The sequence below is a fragment of the Podarcis filfolensis genome (assembly GCF_964270895.1).
Source record: "Podarcis filfolensis genome assembly, chromosome: 7".
Classification (NCBI taxonomy): Eukaryota; Metazoa; Chordata; class Lepidosauria; order Squamata; family Lacertidae; genus Podarcis; species Podarcis filfolensis.
Genome location: NC_139603.1, coordinates 6,310,380 through 6,334,693, shown reverse-complemented (window position 1 = coordinate 6,334,693; position 24,314 = coordinate 6,310,380). Strand labels below are relative to the sequence as shown.

General features: G+C 45.9%; 1 protein-coding gene across 2 annotated transcripts; it reads left to right on the top strand.

Moving 5' to 3' along the window:
- Positions 1 to 890: 890 nt before the first annotated feature.
- On the top strand, positions 891 to 23,514 carry KAT14 (lysine acetyltransferase 14). Of its 2 annotated transcripts, XM_083624647.1 has the most exons (11): positions 891 to 1,051; positions 2,910 to 3,431; positions 4,689 to 4,807; positions 11,122 to 11,243; positions 11,763 to 11,944; positions 12,754 to 13,170; positions 15,336 to 15,895; positions 18,194 to 18,330; positions 19,739 to 19,914; positions 21,461 to 21,651; positions 23,290 to 23,514. In XM_083624647.1, exons 2-11 carry the CDS (start codon positions 3,176 to 3,178, stop codon positions 23,461 to 23,463), a joined length of 2,334 nt encoding a protein of 777 aa, XP_083480773.1. In that variant the 5' UTR covers positions 891 to 1,051; positions 2,910 to 3,175; the 3' UTR covers positions 23,464 to 23,514. The 2 variants fall into 2 exon arrangements, with proteins under 2 accessions (XP_083480773.1, XP_083480774.1); XM_083624648.1 differs by lacking the exons at positions 891 to 1,051; positions 12,754 to 13,170 and having other exon boundaries at positions 3,033 to 3,431.
- Positions 23,515 to 24,314: the final 800 nt, after the last annotated feature.

The following is a 24,314-nucleotide window of genomic DNA, read 5'->3' as shown; positions in this document are numbered from 1 at the left end:
AGGAAAACTGTCCCCCTTTTTCTCCTTCTCTCTCTCTCTCTCTTTTTTTTTAATAAGATATTTATTAAGATTTTTTTTAAAGTATTACAATAAAATGAAACAAAAATAACAATAACAAAAATACAAAATAAAAATAATTAAAAACACACAAATTTCCATTGCTTATTTTCCTTTAGCCTGTTTCCCAGACCTCCTCATACATCCCTTTTTTGTATTCCACCTCAAATTGTTGGTGCAGCAAATCCTTACCATTATGTTTTTACCTATTTATAACCCTTTTTTCATATTCTCTTAAAGCATTACAGCTGGAAACCACTTAATTTCTATCCAACATCATTCTAACATTCATTAATTTTACAATATTTCTGTAAATAGTCTTTAAATTTCTTCCAATCTTCTTCCACCGACTCTTCTCCCTGGTCTCGGATTCTGCCAGTCATTTCTGCCAGTCCCATATAGTCCACTCCTTCTCTCTCTTTCTTCTTCTTGCTACCTTCTGTGGGTGGTAGAGGCACTGGATGTCACCTTCTATTTATTCTGTTTCCCTATTTTGGGTAGCTGTTTTGGTTTGTTTTTTGCTTAGATTAGTATTCTATATATTACTGAATTATGAAAAACGTCCACAAAAATCTTAAATCGAACTGAAAAGTCCGTGTTTCTCCCTCCGACCATCCCAGGGGAGTTCAAACCTCGTGGCTGCAGCAAAAAAAAACCCGAACCAAAACTGTCATAAGAGACGCGCTGCGCGTTCTTTGCCCCTCTCGCGGCGCGGAACGGCGAGCTCCGAATGGAACCGGAAATCGCGGCGGTCAGGAGAGCGTCCAGGGCCTTTGCCTCTTTAAGCCGCGGCCGAAAGAGCGCTCGGAAGGCGCCGAGCCGCTGGGCATGCGCAGGAGGCCGCGCATGCGCCTTGGGGTCCCAGCGGGCGCTGAGGGGAAGGCCGAGTCCTCCGGGCATGTCGACGGTGTCCAAGGCGGTTCTGGCGGCCTCCGTCGCGGTCTCGGGCGCCGTCGTCGCGGGCGTCCACCTCCAGCAGAGCCGCGTCAGGGAGGTAGGCCTCTCCCTCCCCCCACCCGCACTCCCCACCCCCTTGCAGGCGGGAGCATCGGGGGAGGGGCGGATTCGGCGGCAGAAAGAGCCCTCCCTCGGCTTTCCGGGGCTGCGTTATTATTAGGGCGAATGCATGTGACCCTTTTGCCGAGTAGGGACTGAACGGGGCTCGTGTAAAGCAACGGGCGAGATGGCTGTGGGCGGGGCACAGGCAGCGGACACGCCCCCTCCCCCAAATTTACACGGGTTCAGTGCTTTTTTTTCCTAAAAAAATATATCTTTAGGGGTACTCTCATTTTGACTCAAGAAAACCACCATTGTGTAGTTCAAATCGGGGAAAATAAATACAGTAAATGGACAAAAGTACAAATAACATGCATCATTACCTCATACAGTGGTACCTCAGGTTACATACACTTCAGGTTACATACATTTCAGGTTACAGACTCCGCTAACCCAGAAATAGTACCTCGGGTTAAGAACTTTGCTTCAGGATGAGAACAGAAATTGTGCTCCAGCGGCGTGGCGGCAGCAGGAGGCCCCATTAGCTAAAGTGGTGCTTCAGGTTAAGAACAGTTTCAGGTTAAGAATGGACCTCCGGAACAAATTAAGTACTTAACCCGAGGTGCCACTGTATTACACAGCTGACAGCTCACAGTAATTTTCCTACTCATATTAAAATACTGCCCCTCAATGAGGCCAAAATTCCATCAGTAAAACTCCACACATCCACATTCTACACTGCTTCACACATTAAACGCTCGCTTCCCTCTGAGACTCAGGAAATGAGGCCGCCGTTGGGGGTAGCAACAGATTCACTGCACTAGAGAAGAAACTAAAAATTTAATATTTTTAGTTTATTCTCCCGTTAGATTGACAAAATGGGGGTATGCTTACCCCTGCGTCTCCCCAGAAAAAAAAAAGCACTGCATGGGTTCAGTATATACACGCGCATCACAACGAACCCAGAAGGGACCCCGAAATGTTGTAAAGATGTTACTGGAAAATCTCTCAAAGAGTGGTACAGTGTGTCCGCGGTCTTTTCCAGTGAGTTTTCAATCGTACGCAATTTCACCAATGTGTGTGGTGCCTCGGAAACCATGCTGCTTTCCCTAGAAAAAGAGGTGCCAGAACTCACCATGAACACCTCCCTCCTTCTCTTAGCATGGCAGTGGCACCCACTTGACAAAAAACCCTGCTCCAAACGTAACCCCCACACAAATGGGAGATGGGGGGGGCTGCCTGGACTGCCAAGTAGTCATGAGAATATTCCCTGGATTTCTGTCCAAAAACCTGGAGGGATAGAAGTAGAAAATTCTCCTGTATACTCGGATGTTTTTTACACACACACGCATACACTTGCTATGAAGCCATTTCATACGTTTCTTTTCAAAAAGGTGTATAGGAGCTGGAGAGAAAAGGAAGCAAAAATGAACAGAGGTGTTTGACACTTTGCATAGGAGGAGAAATTGCATCTGCTGTTGCTGCCCTTTCCCCCAATTCAACCATTCCTTCTTCCATGTTATCTTTGCACTTTGTAACATAAATTTCCCCCAGCATTTTATGCCCCAGTGTTTCATATAGCCACAGAAGGCCTCTGATTATTGGTTTGTGATATAGCGATCTTCAGGTAATGACCCTTTATGATTTGCAGATGGCTTAGTCCTGTATTGGAATAAGGATGTATACTTCCTACAGTTAGCAAAACCTTTGAAGTTACTTTTGCAACAGTATGATTGCTTTGTAAGATTCACAGTTGGCTTTAATTTCCTATAGCAGTACCTTTACACTTTCTCAAGTTTTTGAACAGTAGATTATTAAGAGATATATACCATAATATGATGAGATTTTTCTTTCAGAGGCTACGTGAAGGAGTTCTGAGAGACTTTGAGAGGCAGCATCGTAAGCAAGAAAATCTTCGCCTTTTGGAGCAACAGATTGCCTTGACTGAGCAACTTGAAATGGAAAGAAGCAAAATGCTCATGGGAAAAGAATCCTCACAGTAAGGGCCAGGAAGAGTTGGGATCTCCCTTTTCATTTCAGTTATTTAAATGTCTTCGTATTTGTTGGAACAGTCTTTGTTTTGCTGGGCTTCCTGCATAATAAAAGTGACTGTCAATTCACAATGGATACTAATGTGTACATGAGCGAGATGATGAGCCGTCATGATGATGAAGCCACAAGGACATCGCCTTCAGAAGGGCTGGAAGAAGGAGAAGTGGAAGGAGAAACTCTTCTCATAGTAGAGTCTGAAGACCAGGCATCTGTGGATTTGAGTCATGATCAGAGTGGAGACTCTATAAATAGTGATGAGGGGGACACATCCTGGACAGAAGAGATGTCTTATTACTGTGAAAGATGTCAGAAATGGATACCAGCAAGTAAGGCTTCCTAATTCTTGATTATTTTAAATAATAAAAACGTGTCCTTTGTTTTGCCCTTCTGACCTCAAGGCCTTGGTCAGGAAGACCTACAAGATTGTGACTCTTGCTGAGCTGGGCCTTCAGGAAGCAGATCAGACGAAAGCCAATTGAAAGCACATCCTTCCCAAGGCACAAACCTAGCAAAAGGTTTTTCCACATGACTTGTAGTCCACAATCATGACTGAGTAGCAGACCTCAGAAGCTTCCTGGGCCTCCTGCTTGCTGGTAAATGAGCTATGCCCCTTTCAGAAGAAAGAATGGGTGGATGTCCCATTCCCCTTTTTAAAACATGGGGAGGATTTCCCGAAGAACCCCATTGACAGGAAGGCAGAGGACCCACAAACTCTCAGCCTTAGCCATCAGAGCCTCTATGGCAGCTTCCTTCATGGCGAGTGTATGCCTCCTCTAAGCTCAGCCCCTTCTGCTGGATGTTGCCCATAGCACCACCCATCAGCACTAGGGACTATGAAAAGAAGTTAAAGCCTGTGCCTACACAGAGATGCAATTGCATATGCTCTTCAGTTTTCAGCCCTAGCCGAGTCCACTGGCATGTGGACTTCAAGGCCAAGGCTAGCCTCTCCAGTGATCCCTTTAGAAGGGGCTAGACTAGCCTCTCGGGGAATGGCTGGATGGCGTTTACAAGAACTACATAAAAGCTATAGATAAGAATTTTTTTCTGTTTGAGGGGGGAAAATTGCATGCACAATTCTTAAGATTTCAAAAGGAATTGCACTTATGATACATATATATGTGATACAGTCATACCTCTGGTTGCAAACGTGATCCGTGCTGGAGGCACGTTCGCAGCCCGCAGCATTCGCAGCCTGAAGCACCGCATCTGCGCACACGTGTAACGTGATTCTGCACATGTGCGTGATGTCATTTTGTGCTTCTGTGCATGCGCGAGCGCTGAAACCCAGAAGTAACCCGTTCCGGTACTTCCGGGTTCGGCGCGGTCCGCAAACCGAAAACGCGTAACCCGCAGCGTTCATAACCCGAGGTATGACTGTATCTCCAAAATAGAGACAGATGTGCCCACCAATTGATGTTACATGGATTTCTGTAAGCAGTGATTAACAAAGCAAAATGCAGAGTGGATGAATGCTGTTGGGATGAACCCCATTTGTGCTATTTTGGACCTTGCTCGTAATGTGTTTGTGTGTAGGCCCCATTTGTTGGGAAAGAAGGCCTAAGGTTTTGTTTGCTTGTTTACAGATCAGGTGAGAGAACAGATCACCTATCTCAAAGGTGATAATTTTTTCAGATTTACTTGCTCTGATTGCTCAGAAGATGGGAAGGAACAGTTTGAACGGCTGAGGCTAACTTGGCAGCAGGTAAGTAACAAGCAGACCCTTAGTAATTGCACCCAAACTGGATTTCACATTTCTGTGTATTACAATATGGTGCAAGGGGGAGGGGTTGTTAGCAAGCTTCTAAGTGTGAATCTAAGGTTTTATATTTGCTTACCCTTAAAGGTACATGACTATTTTGGAGTCTAAAAAACTCATTGCAAAAAGCCAGATTAATTTTTTTTAATTTGAGAGTTCTTTATTTGTTATGTAAACACAGAAAGGAAATTATCTTTTGGCCATGGATTGTTAAAATAATTGTTCCAAATTTAATCAGCTGTGCTGCCTTTTTGGCATTGCAGTACACAACTGAGAAACATGGACTGTGCTCATAGAGTAGCCTTGACCCTCCAAAAAATCAGGAAGTTAGCAAGGTAGATAATACAACTTGTGCTGGTCCAACATCTCCTCTAGTACTCTGGTGGATAGACAGGGAACCACATTGAGAGTAATGTGGACTGTGTGAAACTCAATGTGTTACATGTGCAGAGGGCCTTCTTGGTAGTGGCACCCTCCCTGTGGAATGCCCTCCCTTCAGATGCCAAGTAGATAAATAATTACACAACTTTTAGAGAACATCTGAAGGCTGCCCTGTATTGGGAGATTTTAACACTTGGTGATTTATGTTTTCAGATATGTTGTAAGCTGCCCAGAATGGCTGGGGCAGTAGTAGTAGTAGTAGTAGTAATAATAATAATAATAATAATAATAATAATAATAATAATATCTTATGACTAGCCAAGGAATGATTCACAGCTCTGTAAATTGCTTCACGTATAGGAGGCCTGGTTTCCTAGCTGTGTCAACATAGTAAGATTTTATCTGATGCTGAAGCTGGTACACTTTACAGTCACCATGTTGGCTACTGGGAAGCAGTGTTTTTAACAATAGACTTACTGTAACAGACATTACTTCCTCTACAGTCACCCCTAAGTTACATTTCCAAGGCTGCTTTGATTTCTACATGTGAATCAATTTGCAAATGTTTGAAACAACCTTAAGCCATGTACAGGGGTACCCTTATCAATAACCTAGATATGATGTATACCATGATATCACTTTAAGTAAGAGATAACATTTAGCAATAGCACCAGACTCACCCCAGTGTCCAAGGCAACACCACAAATACAGTGTGCTGAGGATACACCCGCATAAGTGATATTGACGGAGAAATGCCTTTTTGATACTGCTGTACCTCACCACACACAAATCGCAACCCCACAAACAAGTATATATATGCTTCAACAATTTGAGTGCGCTTCCTTCTGTGGTCTAAACCACTGAGCCTAGGACTTGCCGATCGGAAGGTCAGCGGTTCGAATCCCCACGACGGGGTGAACTCCCGTTGCTTGGTCCCAGCTCCTGCCAACCTAGTAGTTCGAAAGCACGTCAAAGTGCAAGTAGATAAAGAGGTACCGCTCCGGCGGGAAGGTATACTGCTTTTCCATGCGCTGCTCTGGTTTCGCCAGAAGTGACTTAGTCATGCTGGCCACATGACCCGGAAAAACTGCGGACAAACGTCAGCTCCCTCAGCCAGTAAAGTGAGATGAGCGCCGCACCCCAGAGTCGTTCGCGACTGGACTTAACTGTCAGGGATCCTTTACCTTTTTTTTACTAAAAGCATAGTAGATGTACACAGAAGAGTATATTCTAAACATCTTTGCATTCGGAAGCTTAAATTCCATTAAATATAACATGCACACGCACACAACAATTCTTTCAACAGAATGACATACAGAGAAGGAAGCATAGATAGTTCAGTATTGCACATGTGTGGGGAGAAACCCCAGGAAACTAGTTCAAGTCCAACAGTGCCTCTGTAAGGGGAAGAAGCCTTTTTCATGGGCTCCCTGCTCCTATTCCAACACTCTCCCAACTAGACAGTGGCCTGAAGACTACCGTATTTTTCGCCCTATAGGACGCACTTTTCCCCCTCCAAAAATGAAGGGGAAATCTATGTGCGTCCTATGAGGCGAATACAGGCTTTCGCTGAAGCTTGGAGAGCGAGAGGGGTCGGTGCGCACCAACCCCTCTCGCTCTCCAGGCTTCAGGAAGCTATCCGCAAGCCTGGGGAGCCCGCGGGAGTTCCTGCAGGGCTCCCCAGGCTGCGGATAGCAGCCCGGCGCGCGGGGCGCCCTTAAGCGGAGCGCCCCGCGCGCTGGGCAGACATCCGCAGCCTGGGGAGCCCTGCGGGAGTTCCCGCAGGGCTCCCCAGGCTGCAGATAGCAGCCTGCCACCTGGCGCGCAGGGAAGACATCGGCCAGCCCCACAAGCTCGGGGGACATACCATAATGAAATAGAGAAAGTTCCATTTACATAGCGGCTTACTTGGACAAATTACATGTAGTCAGTTGACTGGCATGCTAATCCCATTCCCTAAATTGCCTCCTGAAGATACCTGAAGTAAATTGCAAGTAGGACTACTACCCCACAATACAGAAGAAAAACTATTAACTATGTTTTATTTGTAAATATTGGAGTCAAGGGAATGGTGTTGGCTAATCTAATCAGTTATAAAATTTCAAAATTCCTTTAATAAATAAATTTCTCAGTTATCCAAGTTCTCCAAGCTGCAAATTGCCTAACAAGCTTTATGCTCCAATTCCTCCTTAAAATATACAGCTTGGTTAAATAGGTGTTTTAACCAAGTCTGTCATCAAATTACCGTATTTTTCGCACGATTGGACGCACCGGACCATAGGACGCACGTAGTTTTCAGGGGGGAAATCAAGGAAAAAATATGATTCCCCCCCCCAGCTCTGGGAGCAGTGGACAGGCTGCACGCAGCCTGTGCGCTACTCCAAGACCTTCTCCCTGCTTTTGCGGGAGGTGGCGGAATTCCCCCACCTCCCGCAAAAGCCCACAGGAGCCCCGCGTGACTCCTGCGGGCTTTTCGACCAGGAGGGAGAAGGGACTGAAACGGCCCGTCAGTCCCTTCTCCCTCCTTGGGGAAAAGCCCCCAAGAACCGCTCGCTCTTTAAAGGCTGCACGGCTCCTGCGGGCTTTTCTAGGAGGTGGGGGAATTCCTATAAAAGCCAGCAAAGCCGCGGAGCTCCTTTAAAGAGCGCACGGCTTTTGCCTGCTTTTGCGGGAGGTGGGGGAATTCCCCCATCTCCCGCAAAAGCCCACAGGAGGGAGAAGGGACGGACTCGGCCAGTCAGTCCCTTCTCCCTCCTTGGGGAAAAGCCCCCAAGAGCTGTGCGCTCTTTAAAGGCTGCACGGCTCTTGCAGGCTTTTCTGCGAGGTGGGGGAATTCCCCCACCTCCTAGAAAAGCCAGCAGAAGCCACGGAGCCCCTTTAAAGAGCACGCGGCTTTTGCCTGCTTTTGCGGGAGGTGGGGGAATTCCCCCATCTCCCCCAAAAGCCCACAGGAGGGTTGGAGAGTAGCGGGAAGGCGTCGCACGCCTTCCCGCTGCCCCCCAATCTCTGGGGCTGGCGATGTGGGAAGCGCTGCTTTCACCACCGCCAGCCTCAAACCCGGGTTGGAGAGTAGCGGGAAGGCATCGCTGCCTTCCCGCTGCCCCCCAATCTCTGGGGCTGGCGATGGGGGAAGCGCTGCTTTCCCCACCGCCAGCCTCAAACCCGGGTTGGAGAGTAGCGGGAAGGCATCGCTGCCTTCCCGCTGCCCCCCAATCTCTGGGGCTGGCGATGGGGGAAGCGCTGCTTTCCCCACCGCCAGCCTCAAACCCGGGTTGGAGAGTAGCGGGAAGGCATCGCTGCCTTCCCGCTGCCCCCCAATCTCTGGGGCTGGCGATGGGGGAAGCGCTGCTTTCCCCACCGCCAGCCTCAAACCCGGGTTGGAGAGTAGCGGGAAGGCATCGCTGCCTTCCCGCTGCCCCCCAATCTCTGGGGCTGGCGATGGGGGAAGCGCTGCTTTCCCCACCGCCAGCCTCAAACCCGGGTTGGAGAGTAGCGGGAAGGCATCGCTGCCTTCCCGCTGCCCCCCAATCTCTGGGGCTGGCGATGGGGGAAGCGCTGCTTTCCCCACCGCCAGCCTCAAACCCGGGTTGGAGAGTAGCGGGAAGGCGTTGCGCGCCTCCCCGCTGCCCCCCATCCTCTGGGGCTGGCGATGGGGGAAGCGCTGCTTTCCCCACCGCCAGCCTCCAACCCGGGTTGGAGAGTAGCGGGAAGGCATCGCTGCCTTCCCGCTGCCCCCCATCCTATGGGGCTGGCGATGGGGGAAGCGCTGCTTTCCCCACCGCCAGCCTCAAACCCGGCTTGGAGAGTAGCGGGAAGGCGTCGCACGCCTTCCCGCTGCCCCCCAATCTCTGGGGCTGGCGATGGGGGAAGCGCTGCTTTCCCCACCGCCAGCCTCAAACCCGGGTTGGAGAGTAGCGGGAAGGCATCGCTGCCTTCCCGCTGCCCCCCGATCTCTGGGGCTGGCGATGGGGGAAGCGCTGCTTTCCCCACCGCCAGCCTCAAACCCGGGTTGGAGAGTAGCGGGAAGGCATCGCTGCCTTCCCGCTGCCCCCCAATCTCTGGGGCTGGCGATGGGGGAAGCGCTGCTTTCCCCACCGCCAGCCTCAAACCCGGGTTGGAGAGTAGCGGGAAGGCGTTGCGCGCCTCCCCGCTGCCCCCCATCCTCTGGGGCTGGCGATGGGGGAAGCGCTGCTTTCCCCACCGCCAGCCTCCAACCCGGGTTGGAGAGTAGCGGGAAGGCATCGCTGCCTTCCCGCTGCCCCCCATCCTATGGGGCTGGCGATGGGGGAAGCGCTGCTTTCCCCACCGCCAGCCTCAAACCCGGCTTGGAGAGTAGCGGGAAGGCGTCGCACGCCTTCCCGCTGCCCCCCAATCTCTGGGGCTGGCGATGGGGGAAGCGCTGCTTTCCCCACCGCCAGCCTCCAACCCGGGTTGGAGAGTAGCGGGAAGGCATCGCTGCCTTCCCGCTGCCCCCCGATCTCTGGGGCTGGCGATGGGGGAAGCGCTGCTTTCCCCACCGCCAGCCTCAAAGAGCAGACTCTCCTGGCTTCAGCGGAAGCAACGCAAAGCCTCCGGAGCGCAGGCTTCGGAGGCTTTGCCTTGCTATCGCTGAAGCCAGGGAGCCTGCATTCGCTCCATAGGACGCACACACATTTCCCCTTCATTTTTGGAGGGGAAAAAGTGCGTCCTATAGAGCGAAAAATACGGTAACTACATTGCAAGAGTGTATTTTTAAGTTTCATTTATTTGTTACTTTGTTCCAAAAATATTCTCATCTAAATAAAGCAAGGCCTTAAATTGCATTAACATAGCAACATTGCAAAAGTTCTTTAATGCATCATTGTTTTTTTATTCATCATGATATAACTTTTTCTGCTACTTTCAATTCAAAAGGAAATGCAATTTGAGTTTTTGCCGATTAGTACCGTATTTTCGCTCCATAAGATGCACCAGACCACAAGACGCACCTAGTTTTTGGAGGAGGAAAACAAGAAAAAAAAATTTCTGAATCTCAGAAGCCAGAACAGCAAGAGGGATCGCTGCGCAGTGAAAGCAGCAATCTCTCTTGCTGTTCTGGCTTCTGGGACAGCTGCGCAGCCTGCATTCGCTCCATAAGACGCACACACATTTCCCCTTACTTTTTAGGAGGGAAAAAGTGAGTCTTATAGAGCAAAAAATACGGTAATTGCTGTAGTGAGTACTTGCAGAGAGATATTTAAAAATATAAATACTATCAAATGGTACATTTTTTTTTAAAGCTGAGATTTTCCCTTATTAGGGTATCTTCAAGTATGCCCATTGCAACAAATCTTCCTTAAACTCTTCCATGAGTTCCCATAGTAGTTAGGACTATAGTAGTATCAGATTTCTAAGTATTTAATTAGAAAGCCCCCCCATGGAATCAGATACTGTACCCTATTGTTTTTCCCTTTGCAGTTCTATCCAAGTTGAAGCCCATCCATTCAGGCCTTGTGAAAATCAGTTTGTATCTGGAGATTACATTGAATTCTGTAAAACAAATTTAGGAGTTTCCCAGATGACATACCACATACCAGTTAGTTTTTAATTGCTCTTGTCTGATCTTAGCTCCTTGTATTTCCATTTGTATTTTTATTGCCCCAGCTAGGGTAATAAAGGACACATTTGTCGTGTTCCTCTTTAAGGATAAAACATATCTGAACATTCATTAACTGAAATAAATGCATTTAGGATAATCTTAATCCAGGCAGATTAATTCCCCCCCCCCCAAAAAAACCCCCTCTTACTGTCTAAGAGTTGATTATTTTATATAACCTGTTAGGAGAAGAGAATCATTTTATTTCAGAGAAAAAAAAATATTTCTTACCTATTGTAATTGAGAGGTTCCTATTTGTGTTTAGGTTGTTATGCTGGCAATGTACAATCTATCCTTGGAAGGAACTGGCCGCCAAGGCTACTTCAGGTGGAAGGAAGACATTTGTTCTTTCATTGAAAAACACTGGAATTTTCTACTGGGAAACCGGTAATGCCATTATGTTGTCTTGAAACTGAAGGTAAAGAACAAAATGTCCACATATAATTAAAATGTAGGAAAACATTTTTTTCCTCCTAGTTGAGAGTAAAAGAGAGAAGGTATCCATAGTGGGTGAAGGTATAGTTCTGCATAGTATGACTTTCCCTCGCTTGTCTCCCTCCAGTTGGTTTCTGCAAGCAGCGAAGGCCAAAATATACGGCCATTTTATTTCAAAGTTTATTCTGGTCTTTCAAAATAGTACAAGATTGCACCATATTGAGAGTGTCTTTTAACATCTCCTAGCCCTCATTTGAAATTTGTCCTAAGATTTTGAGAATCCAGAATAAAATTTGAAATAATGCGTATACATTTCAGCTATAGTTAATTGCAGAAATTGATTCCTGCTTCCAGTCCTTGCTACTGTGCTCATCCCATTAATTTCACTTAAGATCTGAAGAGGAACTAGCAATCTGCTACCAATGTAGTAAACAGAGCTCTCTTTCAGAGACATTTTTCTCTTTGATTTAGGAAGAAGACTTCTACTTGGTGGAGCACTGTTGCTGGTTGTCTTTCTGTGGGGAGTCCTTTATATTTCCGTTCAGGGGCTCAAGAGTTTGGAGAACCAGGATGGTGGAAACTTGTCCACAATAGGCCCCCTACAATGAAGCCAGAAGGAGAGAAGCTTTCTGCATCTGCCCTAAAAACAAAAGGTAATAATTTGCACATTTAAGGATGCAGTAGTCTTAAAACTGGTGGTTTTGGCAGGGTGGGGGTACGTGAGGAGAGAGAGTGGGTTTGCACTCTTCTGTACTATTGACATTACGGATTTCAATCAAAATAAAAACAAAAAATTTCAAATGTAGAAATTTGTGAAGGGTACGCCATCATGCAGACATCCTCAGTTTTTAAAGACCCGTGAACTTTCTGCAAAGGGTAGGTATTGTATAGGTATCTTGCCCCTTGTACATCCCATTATATGTTTCTTGGTTACTGCTTCTACTTCTCAGCCACTCTTGTTTTCATTCCCTAGTCACTCCCAAGCTCACCTCTCTATTCAGCCTCTCTATTCACCAGTTTCTTCCCCAGCTTTTACCGCTTTGCAGTTCTCCTTTTCACTACTTCTTGCCTCTCTTCTTCCTCTTAAAAATTTGGTGGAAAACGTTCAATGTATGTGACAGAAATATATTGCATTCCCACATTCTGTTATATGCAGTCTGGAATTAAATAATGTTAGCACCTGCTTGTCACGTTTTCCTGTATCAGGAAACGTGTATTTTTATTGTCTTTAAAAAGTTGTTTATGTTGGATACCTTCTGTAGAAATAGATGCTGCCTTTGTTTTGGAGTAATAATAATAATTTAAACCCGCCCATCTGGCTGGGTTTCCCCAGCCACTCTGGGTGGCTTCCAGCAAAATATTAAAATACAATAATTCATCAAATATTAAAAGCTTCCCTAAAGTTCTAAAATTGGTGTTCTCTCTGCATGTCGGAACAAACCCACTACTTGTTCTCTGGCAGGTTCAAAACCATCATTAGACCCTATCATTACAGTGGAGGGACTTAGAAAGAGAGTGAGCCGCAATCCAGTAGAATCTGCCATGGAGCTGAAGGAGAAGAGATCTCGCACTCAGGAAGCCAAGGACATCAGGAGAGCTCAGAAGGAGGCAGCTGCCTTCCTGGACAGAAGCACATCCTCCACGCCAGTCAAATTCATCAGTCGAAGCCGGCGTCCTGACATTATACTGGAGAAGGGGGAAGTGGTTGACTTTTCTTCCCTGAGCTCCTCTGATCGAACTCCTTTGACAAGCCCATCTCCATCTCCTTCTCCAGATTTCTCTGCTCCCGGAACGCCAGCTTCTCACTCAGCTACACCGAGCCTGCTCTCAGAAGCAGACCTTATTCCAGATATAATGCCACCCCAGGCCCTGTTTCATGGTAAAAGCTACTTTAACATTTCCTTGTCTATTGACCTCTATTGGATCTCATTTCCACAACCATTTCTTGACCATAGTTCCATTGTTGGTGGTATTTAACATCTACCAGGAACTGTGATACTTATTCTCAATAATTATATTCACTAACGTACCAAGGAAAATGTTTTCTAATGTGAAAAATATTCAAGCACTTATCAGTAATATTATTCCTTGTCTAGTGTTAATTCATATAGCAAATTGTTTACCCAACCAATGTTTCTGACAATCACATATATGCCATCTGTGTTGCTAGATTCTTGCTGGAATGTTAACTTTCTCTGATGTACTCTTCTGGAAGCAGATACATGGGCAAAAAAGAAGAAAATGCTGCAAGTGCTATTTCCTTAATACTACGTGTACGTGGTCTTGTATAAAGGGCATTATCATAGTACTTTCATGCGAAAAAGTTGAATTAACTTATTTTCTCAACTGTACCAAAACCAACAAACAAAATTACACTAATTTTATAACACTAGAACATAGAAAAATGCCTTTTTTGTTTGCTGCTGTTTTGGTTTTGGTTGCCCTTCTAGGTTGCTAGTTCTGCGGATTCCACCCTCTCCCCCTCCCAGTCAATACAGTTGTGTTTTAACTTTCCTGATGCTTTATTATTGCTTATTAAAATTTATGTTGCCTTTCCTTCAAATAGCTAATTTCAGGAGAGCTGAAAATTATGCTGAAAATATTTCACATCTGACAACCAATGCACCCCTTGGGTTTCAGATACCACATGGGTAGACAAGTCTAAAAAGCCCGGGACGCAAATTTTCACAATCCTCTAGCGCAGCCTTTCTCAACCTGTGGGTCCCCAGATGTTGTTGAACTACAACTCCCATCACCCCTAGCTAGCAAGGCCAGAGCTCAGGGATGATGGGAGTTGTCGTCCAACAACATCTGGGGACCCACAGGTTGAGAACCGCTGCTCTAGTCTAGTGCAGTGATGGCCAAACTTGGCCCTCCAGCTGTTTTGGGACTACAATTCCCATCATCCCTGACCACTGGTCCTGTTAGCTAGGGATCATGGGAGTCCCAAAACAGCTGGAGGGCCAAGTTTGGCCATCACTGCACTAGCGGCTATGGTGGCTCATTTACCAGAAGAGCTGTATTTAGCATTAATTCTGGGAGTGTATACTTGATTTTGACCAAACCAAGCCTCCTGATATATATTTTGCTGTAATGGAACCTCATAGTAAGTCTAATAGGGATGTGGGTGTTGCTGTGGTCTAAACCACTGAGCCTCTTGGGCTTGCCGATTGGAAGGTCGGCGGTTCGAATCCCCACAACAGAGTGAGCTCCCGTTGTTCTGTTCCAGCTCCTGCCAACCTAGCAATTCAAAAGCACGCCAGTGCAAGTAGATAAAGAGGTACCACTGTGGCGGGAAGATAAACAGTGTTTCCATGCACTCTGGCACTCCTCATGGTGTCCCGTTGCACCAGAAGCAGTTTAGTCCTGCTGGCCACATTACCCGGAAAGCTGTCTGTGGACAAACACCGGCTTCCTCGGCCTGAAAGTGAGATGAGCGCCACAACCCCATAGTCGCCTTTGGGTGGACTTAACCGTCCAGCGGTCCTTTATCTTTACCTTTTAGTAAGTCTAGCATTTCATTCTGACCAACTTGCCACAGTCTTTATATACATCCATTGAGTTATTGTTCCTGGCTATTCTATCAGTATACTTTTAGATATATTTATGCTAAAGAATGGCCTGCCTTTTCTGCTGTCAGACTTTTGTGGTCCATCTTCCTTCCTGAATTAAGCACCCTATTCAGAGCCACACTGGATCTACTAAAGTGGCTTGATTTTCATAAATCAAAACCTCTTTAACTAGCAAATGTGGAGAATATTACTTTGGAAAGGTCAGTCTCAACTGAATATTAATGGGGAATGGCTGTGTACCCTTTCAAAGCCACAGTCTCCTAGGAAGAATACACAGTTGTATTCTGGATTCAGGTAGGTAGCCATGTTGGCCTGATGCAGTCGAAATAAATTAAAAAATTGTCCAGTAGCACCTTAGAGACCAACTAAGTTTGTTCTGGGTATAAGCTTTCGTGTGCATGCACACTTCTTCAGATAAGTTGTATTTGTTACACTGTCACAAAGTTTATGGACTATTTTGTTTTGTTTATAGATGATGAAGAGATGGAGGGTGATGGTGTAATAGATCCGGGAATAGAGTATATCCCACCCCCGAGTGGTCCAGTGGGAATGATCCGAAAGAAGGTGAAGACACCAGAGCAGATTAAGCAAGAGATGGAGAGCGAGGAAGAAAAAGCAGAGAGACTTGAACGTGACACTGAAAACTCTGATCATACTCGCACATCCCTTCAGGACCAGGGTCGAGACAAAAGGAGGATGCAGTTGGAACATAAGAACGCTAAGTTCGGCATGCCCAAGTATGCACCTGTTAGCATCTATGAAGAAAAGCTTCTCTTGAGGAACTTGGAGAGCTGCCCAAATGCTGCAGCCATGACCCCCGAAGCTCAGAGACTGCGGCGCAAGTTGATAATCCGCCAGGCCAAGCGCGAGAGAGGCCTGCCCCTCTTTGACTTGGACAGTATTGTGAATGCAGCCCTTCTCCTGGTTGATCGGATTTACGGACCCAAGGAAGGAATTGCTCCCTGTCCCCCAGCAAATTACGCAATGTACAGAACTACCAGCCAGGATTTCAGAATCTTGGATCGATACCAGGTTAATGTTTCCAATTCAACTGTTTTTTCGATAGCTCCCATACTCTAGATGGGGATAGTGGGCAAAGGGAACACAACCTGCTAGTCCATACACCACACGTCTAGGCACCCTTTCTTAGGTCATTATCTGTGAATCACTGCCCCTGATCACATCCATTGTGAAATTTCTCTTAATGGAATGGGGCAATGTGTTCCTTGGCACTGGCTGCTCAATCCCTTCTCCTTTCCAGAGAGTGAGCGAGTGCTTTGCTGTTTTTATGGAAGTTACATGTAGCAATTTTCATTTACTTTACAGTAGTACCTCGGGTTACATACGCTTCAGGTTCCAGATTCCGCTAACCCAGAAATAGTGCTTCAGGTTAAGAACTTTGCTTCAGGATGAGAACAGAAATCGTGCTCTGGCGGCGCAGTGGCAGCAGGAGGCCCCATTAGCTAAAGTGGTGCTTCAGAGGTTAAGAACAGTTTCAGGTTAAGAACGGACCTCTGAAACGAATTAAGTACTTAACCCGAGGTACCACTGTATATCCATTTCTTCTAGGCATACTTAGGTGATGCTTTTATGTCCAGAAGGACCAAGGAAGTGTTTTCAAGGGCAACAAAAGAGCCTGCCACCGCAAAGCCTAGTAGGGCTCTGGCTCTCATTGTGATATAGCAGCAGTTAAATTCCGCAGTATGCTGATATACCACAATGTCTGGTATATCGCTCAGTGCAAGCCCCCATACCGCTCCAGCTTGTGTGAGCCGGAGGGCCATCGGGACTTCCTTAAACTGATTAGGTGGAGGATGGGAAGCCGCCTGCTTCTCAGCTGTGCAAGCCCCCATACTGCTCTGGCTCAGGTGAGACGGAGGGACGGGGTGGGGGCAAACACGCAGGTAAGCAGAGCTTGAGAAGGTGTTCACCTTCAGGTGTTCACTTTCAGGCTCCATCTGCCTGCCTGCCTGCGCCTTTGCCATCTGTAGGCAATTTGAGCTGGCACAATGTATTGCCAGCTCAAAATGTCTAAAGCTGGTATTTCAGTCTGAATGCCATCTCGGTTTCAGACAACATACCAATATATCACCCAGCTCTAAAGCCTAGATATGTGTTTATTCTTCTTGTTCAGCTTTAAAGGACCTTAGGAATTCTATAAATCCATAAAGCTCTAAGGAGCCCTCTAGTGAGGGATCTGTAGTTACACTCTTGGCTCGATGGAGATCATCCAGAAACACCTCAGCTTGTTTCTCTACTGCTGTAGACATCTGGAGCATTCTGGGACTCCTCGGTTCAATAGCTAACATTGTCCAAATCCTGGGAATGACATTTTATCTGTATATGCTTGGGTGTTAATGTACGCACTCATTTATAATTTACTGCTACAGAAGTTAATGGTTAACTGGAAACCAAGTTCTGTTTTTATTGAGCATATTATGGGTGGAATTCAACATTGTGCTAGCAAAGGTTCCACCTGCGCAAGCATTTCAGCTTGCCACGAAAATATCCCACCTCTCCTCCCCCTGCATGCTTCACTGATGGTTCTGCTGATCTCCCTAGAGCCAATTTCAAGGGGGTGGGGAGAAGAGGTAGGGAAAGCCCTGCTGCTCAAGCCAAAGTCCTTGCTCAGAGATTCTGCTTATGGGCTTGCAAAGTGAATCCCTCCCTGTGCCCTGAAACTGGGTGCGGGAGGCTTCTTCCACTGAAAGAAGACGAGTCACAAAGACATTTGCATAGCTCTGCCCTCGAAGCAAAAGGGGGGGGGGAGCAAACAACTCCTGGGTAACCTCCATCCATTAAAGAGATTACAGTGTCACAGTAACCTCATTTTTATAAGACCAATAAACTAATGCTGTTTGAATTCCTAAGAGGCACTACGTAATCTCAGCATCTTGCAGATAGGGTAACTTAGGTTGTGTTCAATGTGTAGTGCAAAGATTTCTCTTTGCCCAATGGAACATTCTTCTCCTCTCCTCTCTCTGTGACCCCTAAACCTGTTCTGGGTCCCCCCCGCTCTGGTACACATTTGGGGATCGCATGTGGGGAGAAAAGGGAGGGAATCCCATTGTGCTAGTGCAGCTTTCTAGCCGAATACTGTCCATTCTCCTTTTTCAAAACGACTTGACAGTAGTAACAGCCACCTTGTGGTTGGTGCAAATTACCATTTATAAAATAGCCAGTGATACACTGTAGTTAACTTGCCATCGGCATTTTTTTTACCAAGTTGCAAGGATCAGCTGCAGATGTTATTTGTATTCTATCAGCGATAGCACTCTTGTTTATGTTCATTCTAGGCTCATTTCCTTGTTTTTTGGCTTTGCTTTACAGACTAAGCTGTCTGCTGTGAAGGGGTTTCGACAAATGCCAACAAAATTTCTGTGCCGACTCGTAGGCTCAGAAGATGCTTTGACTGACCACAGCATTATCAGTCCTTACACTTCCCGTGTTTTGAAACCCTACATCAGGTACAGATCACAGAGCTGTTTTCACTTACGAGCAGATGGCTCTTTCTTCTTTTCCCCTCCAGATTTGTTCTCTTTCTGGTCAGTTGTTGAACACTCAACTCTTCGGGCCATGACTTTAGGCTGAAATATATGTTTTAAAAGTTTGTAAAGACAGTCTGTTAAGTCTGCTCTGTTAAATAGATCACTGTTATCCCCATATTACAGATGGAGAACTGAAATTGGCAGAGGTGATTTTGCCACCAAGTAAGTCCATAGTCCATAGGGACGCGGGTGGCGCTGTGGGTTAAACCACAGAGCCTAGGACTTGCTGATCAGAAGGTCAGTGGTTCGAATCCCCGCGACGGGGTGAACTCCCGTTGCTCGGTCCCAGCTCCTGCCAACCTAGTAGTTCAAAAGCACATCAAAGTGCAAGTAGATAAATAGGTAGGTAAACGGCATTTCCATGCGCTGCTCTGGTTCGCCAGAAGCGGCTTAGTCATGCTGGCCACATGACCCGGAAGCTGTCTGCAGACAAACGCCGGCTCCCTCGGCCAATAGAGTGAGATGAGCACCGCAACCCCAGAGTCGGTCACGACTGGACCTAACAGTCAGGGGTCCCTTTACCTTTATCTTTAAGTTCATAGTCCTGGGAAGATGTATGGGTTCTCAGTGTAGGTGGCCTTGCAGGGCAGATACTCAACTGCCCCCTTTGTGTTTTATACCAAAAGCATGGAAACATGAAGTATTACTTGCTCATCCTTCCTGTTTTGGTGGTATTTCATAAGATGCAAAAAACTCATGCTAGGAGGATCATTTCTCTCTGCAGCCCAGAGTCTATTCTTCTTGTGAGTGTGCTAGAGTTAGGACAGAAACAAATACATTTATCAAATGTACAGGAGCACAGCAGCATGCACAACTTTAGAAATTTTGTCTAGGTAGTGGAATACTCTCCACAAATAGGAAGGTTTAATAACAAAGTAAAATAAAAGGCAACTTACAGCTTAATGAATTAATATGGAGCACCTTAAGGACTGAACAGATAGCAAAATAATTTCATCAGTGGGGTCCCTGAATTGCTGTGAAAGAGATGATGTGGTTACCTTTTTGGTAGTTTGGTGGATGGACATGGTCCCAGATTGAAATATTTAGTGCATGGACAGAAAAGGGAAGGTGCCCTCTCCAAGTCCAGACACATGTTTTCCAGCATGGTATCACAATGAGACTTGAGAGACATCTGGAGAATGGTGCACCCTTGAACTTAAACATGGCTGTTCTCCAGCTTGTGACTGGCTTTGACAACTAGACCCCAGCAACAACAAATCTCTCCTGTTCTCTGTGGACCATACTCGTGTCTTAATTTCAGGCCCGACTGAGTCTGACTGCTGTTATACTCTGAAAATGACAAATATTGCTGTTGTGTCCCCTGCAGGCGTGATTATGAAACCAAGCCTCCAAAACTAAGGTTGCTGAATGAGATTCGTGCCCATTCGCACAAGAATGATCCCAGCTGGACTGCTGAGCCAGAGGCACCCATTGATTATTGCTATGTGCGCCCTAATCACATTCCCACTATTAACTCAATGTGCCATGAGTTCTTTTGGCCAGGTAGGATTTACTAGGTGGTCAAGGGAAATAATGGGGCGACTATTCATTCCATTCTGGTAGATATACTTCGGCTCTAATGCTGCCACTGCTTCTCTTTTCCCTTCCCTAAGAGAATTTCAGCTGCCCCCCACAAGGCATACATTAGTTTTGAATCCTGAGAAGACGGAAGAAGGATGGGTGGGACAGTTGGAAAAGAAAGGTAGTGGGTAGTAAAAAGCTTCCTTTTTTTGAAAAGGAAAGGAAAAGAAAGGAAAGGGTTTTGGGACGTTGATTAATGAATTTGTGCCTAATGTGTACTTAGCCTGGTGCCATCATTTATCTGTGTTGAGGGGCTGGGCAAAAATATTTGTATTCACACAGAATTTTGGCCCTTAATTTGGAGGCTATTTAGGTACCGTATTTTTCGCCCTATAGGACGCACTTTTTCCCCTCCAAAAATGAAGGGGAAATGTGTGTGCGTCTTATGGGGCAAATGCAGGCTTTCGCTGAAGCCTGGAGAGCAAGAGGGGTCGGTGCGCACCAACCCATCTCGCTCTCCAGGCTTTGCGCACCTCTCCGCAAGCAGCGGGAGCCCGGCGCTGGGCTCCCGCTGCTTGCGGAGAGTTGCCTGCATGCTGAAGCCTGCGCGCGCTGAGCTCAGCGCGTCCAGGCTTCGCGGACCTCTCAGCAAGCAGCGGGAGCGCTCCCACGGCTTGCAGAGAGCTGCCTATTTGGGGGCTGGGGTCGGGGAAAGCTCGAGCTTCCCCAGCCCCACACCTGGGGGAAAAATATTTTTTTCCCCTTTATTTCCTCCCCAAAAAACTAGGTGCGCCTTAAGGGACGGTGCTTTGTGACGTCTTTTTAGTGGAGTGGGTTGAGTTGGCTATATATATTATGACTGAACATTGTGGGTTCTTATTTTATTATTGTTCTTATACATAGTTTAAATATTTTTTGGTTTTTTTGCACTATGTTGCTTACAGTCACTCTTATGGAATAAAAAGAAATGTAATAGTAATATTAATAAAAAGCCTGCGTGCATGTATCAGTGCATTTTCTATTGGCTGAAGTGACCTGTTCCTAATAGAACAAGCACCTATTTTTCTGATTGGTTCCCAATGGAATTTCATAACCTTATAAAACAGTTTTTAATTCTCTCTCATGACTGAATAAATGTAGCTTTTGAAAGTATATGTGGAAAAGTTGAATAACCTGCAGACATGTACTGTGATCTTGGGGTGTAATCCTGCGGACACTTACTTCTGGTCAAAGACCCATTGAATTCAGTGGGACTTACCTCCAAGTAAGCATGCATTTAGGGTTGAACTACTGTGTCATTTTATTCATATAATTATAATATCTAACAGTATATTATTCCTTTAACATGGAAATGTCCTTAACATTTTGTGGTAGGATTATTTACTACCAGTCCCGTAATTAGATTTTGAGTCCTTTAGGACGTTCTTTTTCTTTTTTTTAAAAAAAAGCCTTAAATAGATATTTTATATAATGTTCCTTTTCCATCAACAATCTGTGATCATTTGTGGTGTGCTTTTCTCTCCCACAGGAATCGACCTCTCAGAATGCTTGCAGTATCCAGACTTCAGTGTCGTTGTCCTTTACAAAAAGGTCATTGTTGCGTTTGGTTTTATGGTACCAGATGTTAAATACAATGAAGCGTACATCTCTTTTCTGTTTGTTCACCCTGAATGGAGAAGATCAGGAATTGCAACCTTTATGATCTATCATCTTATTCAGGTAGTTTTATGATTTATTATCTTGAAAAGTATGATCTGTGCCTTTTACTTTAAATACAAGTGCAAACAGGGCAGGTTTACTCAAGAAGATTTAGATCCCTTTGATGACCTACTTGTCGTTCAGTTGTCACATCTATGTTGTGCAGATCAGTGGTGTAGCGTAGCATGGGGGGCTGCAGGGGCAATTGCTCCTGGTGCAAAATTCTTAAGGGCGCAGCCCATGTTATACCAGTGGGCTGCAGTGGTCCTGAAGGAGCTGCAAAACTAGGAGGGGGCTCCCTTCTCTAGCCTGGCAACGGGTGCGGCACAAACTTTTCCTGGGTGGGCTGTGAGTGGGGAGTGGGTAGCCGGCCAGGCCTTCCTGTGCCAGGGCAGAACCCTCTCTTGCTCCCTTCCCCCTTTGGTGCCCCGGGTTCGTATCCTTAACTTGCAGGTGTTGTGCACAACATGCTTCTTATGCCATGGGTGGTGCCGACGGTGTGCATGCTGAGTCACTGCTATGCTGGGTGGTCCCCTCATCTCCCTTCTGCCCTGGGGCCACCACAGAGCCCCCAGCCCTTGTATGGAAGCAGGCAGCCGTAGGCACGGCAGGTGGCGTTGGAGTGGCTGGTGTGAATGAAGAGGCAACCATGCAAGCCTTGGCTGGCAGCATGCTGGCTCCTTGGCTGGACTGGTGGAGCTTTCTGTGGGTGTGCTACGAGCAGCTGGAGCAGGGTGAGCTGCGGTGCCAGAGGGGCTCCAGTTGTGAGGTTGGAGTCCACGTCCAGCACCTCCCAGGAGAGCTCAGATCTTGGAGGTTGCACAAAAAAGGGGGAGGACCAGGATGACGTGCTAGCCCCCTTCCCCATGGTGATGCTGCCATTCTTTTTGCACCTCGGCTCAGGCAACCCACGCTACGCCACTGGTGCGGATTCATTAAGGACGGGAAAACACCCTTGTAAAATTTGTGGCTTGCATTTGGGATTCAGGTACAGATGCCTAGTCGGTCCAATAGCAGCACAACCCTAAATTCCCAAAGGCAGTTTTGGCCAGCCCGGAGCAAACTATCTACTTTTTTATGTGTTGTCTTGAGTTCTGTAGCTTTCATATCCGGCCTGAATGACTTCACAAGCTCCTCATCACAAAACCTGTTAGTTCATTGACCAAATTTATTATCTGCTGGGGCTAATCGTTTTACCCTGTTTGCAAGTAATGAGATACTTCCACTTTCCACCAATCTTCCAGCTCTTCTTTCTGGTACCTTTCTTAATTTTTTAATTGACATTAAGGCTACGTCAGAGCTGCTGTAACTTTGCATCTTCTGAAGGTTGCTACTTCTTGTAGTTTACCAGTTTTAAATACTGAATGACTGAGGTCCTTATCAAGCAGAATTGAAGGACAGTCAAACTTGGAAGCTATCAGTTCTGAAAATTTAGTATCCTGAATTCAGTTCCCCAAGAGAAACTGGTATTAGATGTAACCTGTGCTTTACTGTATCATCTGTTATCCATCTATGTATATTAATGCATGATACTTTTGTCTGCTTTTAGTATCTCTTCCTCCTTGAAAGTTGTCTTGCTTTGACTGCACAGTGCTCCCATAATTTAGTTATCTCATTTCCCTCCTCACATGTAATACAACTCTTTTCTTCTTTTCACAGACTTGTATGGGCAAAGATGCAACCCTTCATGTATCTGCAAGTAATTCTGCAATGCTGCTGTACCAGAAGTTTGGATTTAAAACTGAGGAGTACATTTTAGATTTCTATGACAAATATTACCCTTTGGACAGTAAGGAATGCAAACATGCGTTCTTTCTGAGGTTGCGGCGATGATACTGCAAGGGAAATCTGGTCACTACAATAAAATACAGTTTAGCGCTTTTACTGAGGTGCTTTGTTGCCTTTATTGCTATTAAGTTATTTGTCTGTGGTCTTTACTGATATTAGTATATATATATATTTACTACAACAGAGTCTGTCTGGCCAAGACAGAAATACAGAAACTCCTTCCTTTTTCTGTAAGGATGGAATCGGTCGTCCTCTTCTTCATGAAGAACCCTTTTGACAAACCAGTTGATGATTCCCAACGAGTTCTCATACTGAAGATACAAATGTTCAAACTATTCTTTGCAGAAAGCAATAAAATGTTTGATTCAGTCTCTCTAGACATGACATTTATTAGGTGGAAAAATCTAACCCAGGCTTCCTCAACCTCGGCCCTTGATCCCTTGGTAGCAGGACCAGTGGTCAGGGATGATGGGAATTGTAGTCTCAAAACATCTGGAGGGCCGAGGTTGAGGAAGCCTGATCTAACCTGTCAAAATTCAGATTGGATATATACATAATAAAAAGGCTGTGTGCAAATTCTTAGGGCCTCACATAATGCCATGAAATTTATAGGATCCCTAATGTAGTTATTCAATTATAATAAAGTGTTATGAGGTGTGCAATTAGCACATGTGGCCCTGGCACCCCTTTTGAGGATATTTTGGCAATGAGACCTGAAGGTGCTCTACACTTTAGCACTCCAAGGGTTAACAAAGAGAACCAAGAGAAATCAAATGCAATTTTATTGTATCAAAAAGAGAATTAGCATACATGCTACAGATGCTAAATGTTGCAGGTATGCATCCAATTATATTGATATAGTCCATTATCAAGGATTTGTCTAGTACAATGTTAAT

Bases quoted from the DNA above. Each gene is read 5' to 3' on its own strand.
- KAT14 (XM_083624647.1), top strand. From the start codon at position 3,176: ATGGATACTAATGTGTACATGAGCGAGATGATGAGCCGTCATGATGAT. The intron at 3,432-4,688 runs GTAAGGCTTCCT...GCTTGTTTACAG, and splicing joins TCAGAAATGGATACCAGCAA to ATCAGGTGAGAGAACAGATC. The intron at 4,808-11,121 runs GTAAGTAACAAG...ATTTGTGTTTAG, and splicing joins TGAGGCTAACTTGGCAGCAG to GTTGTTATGCTGGCAATGTA.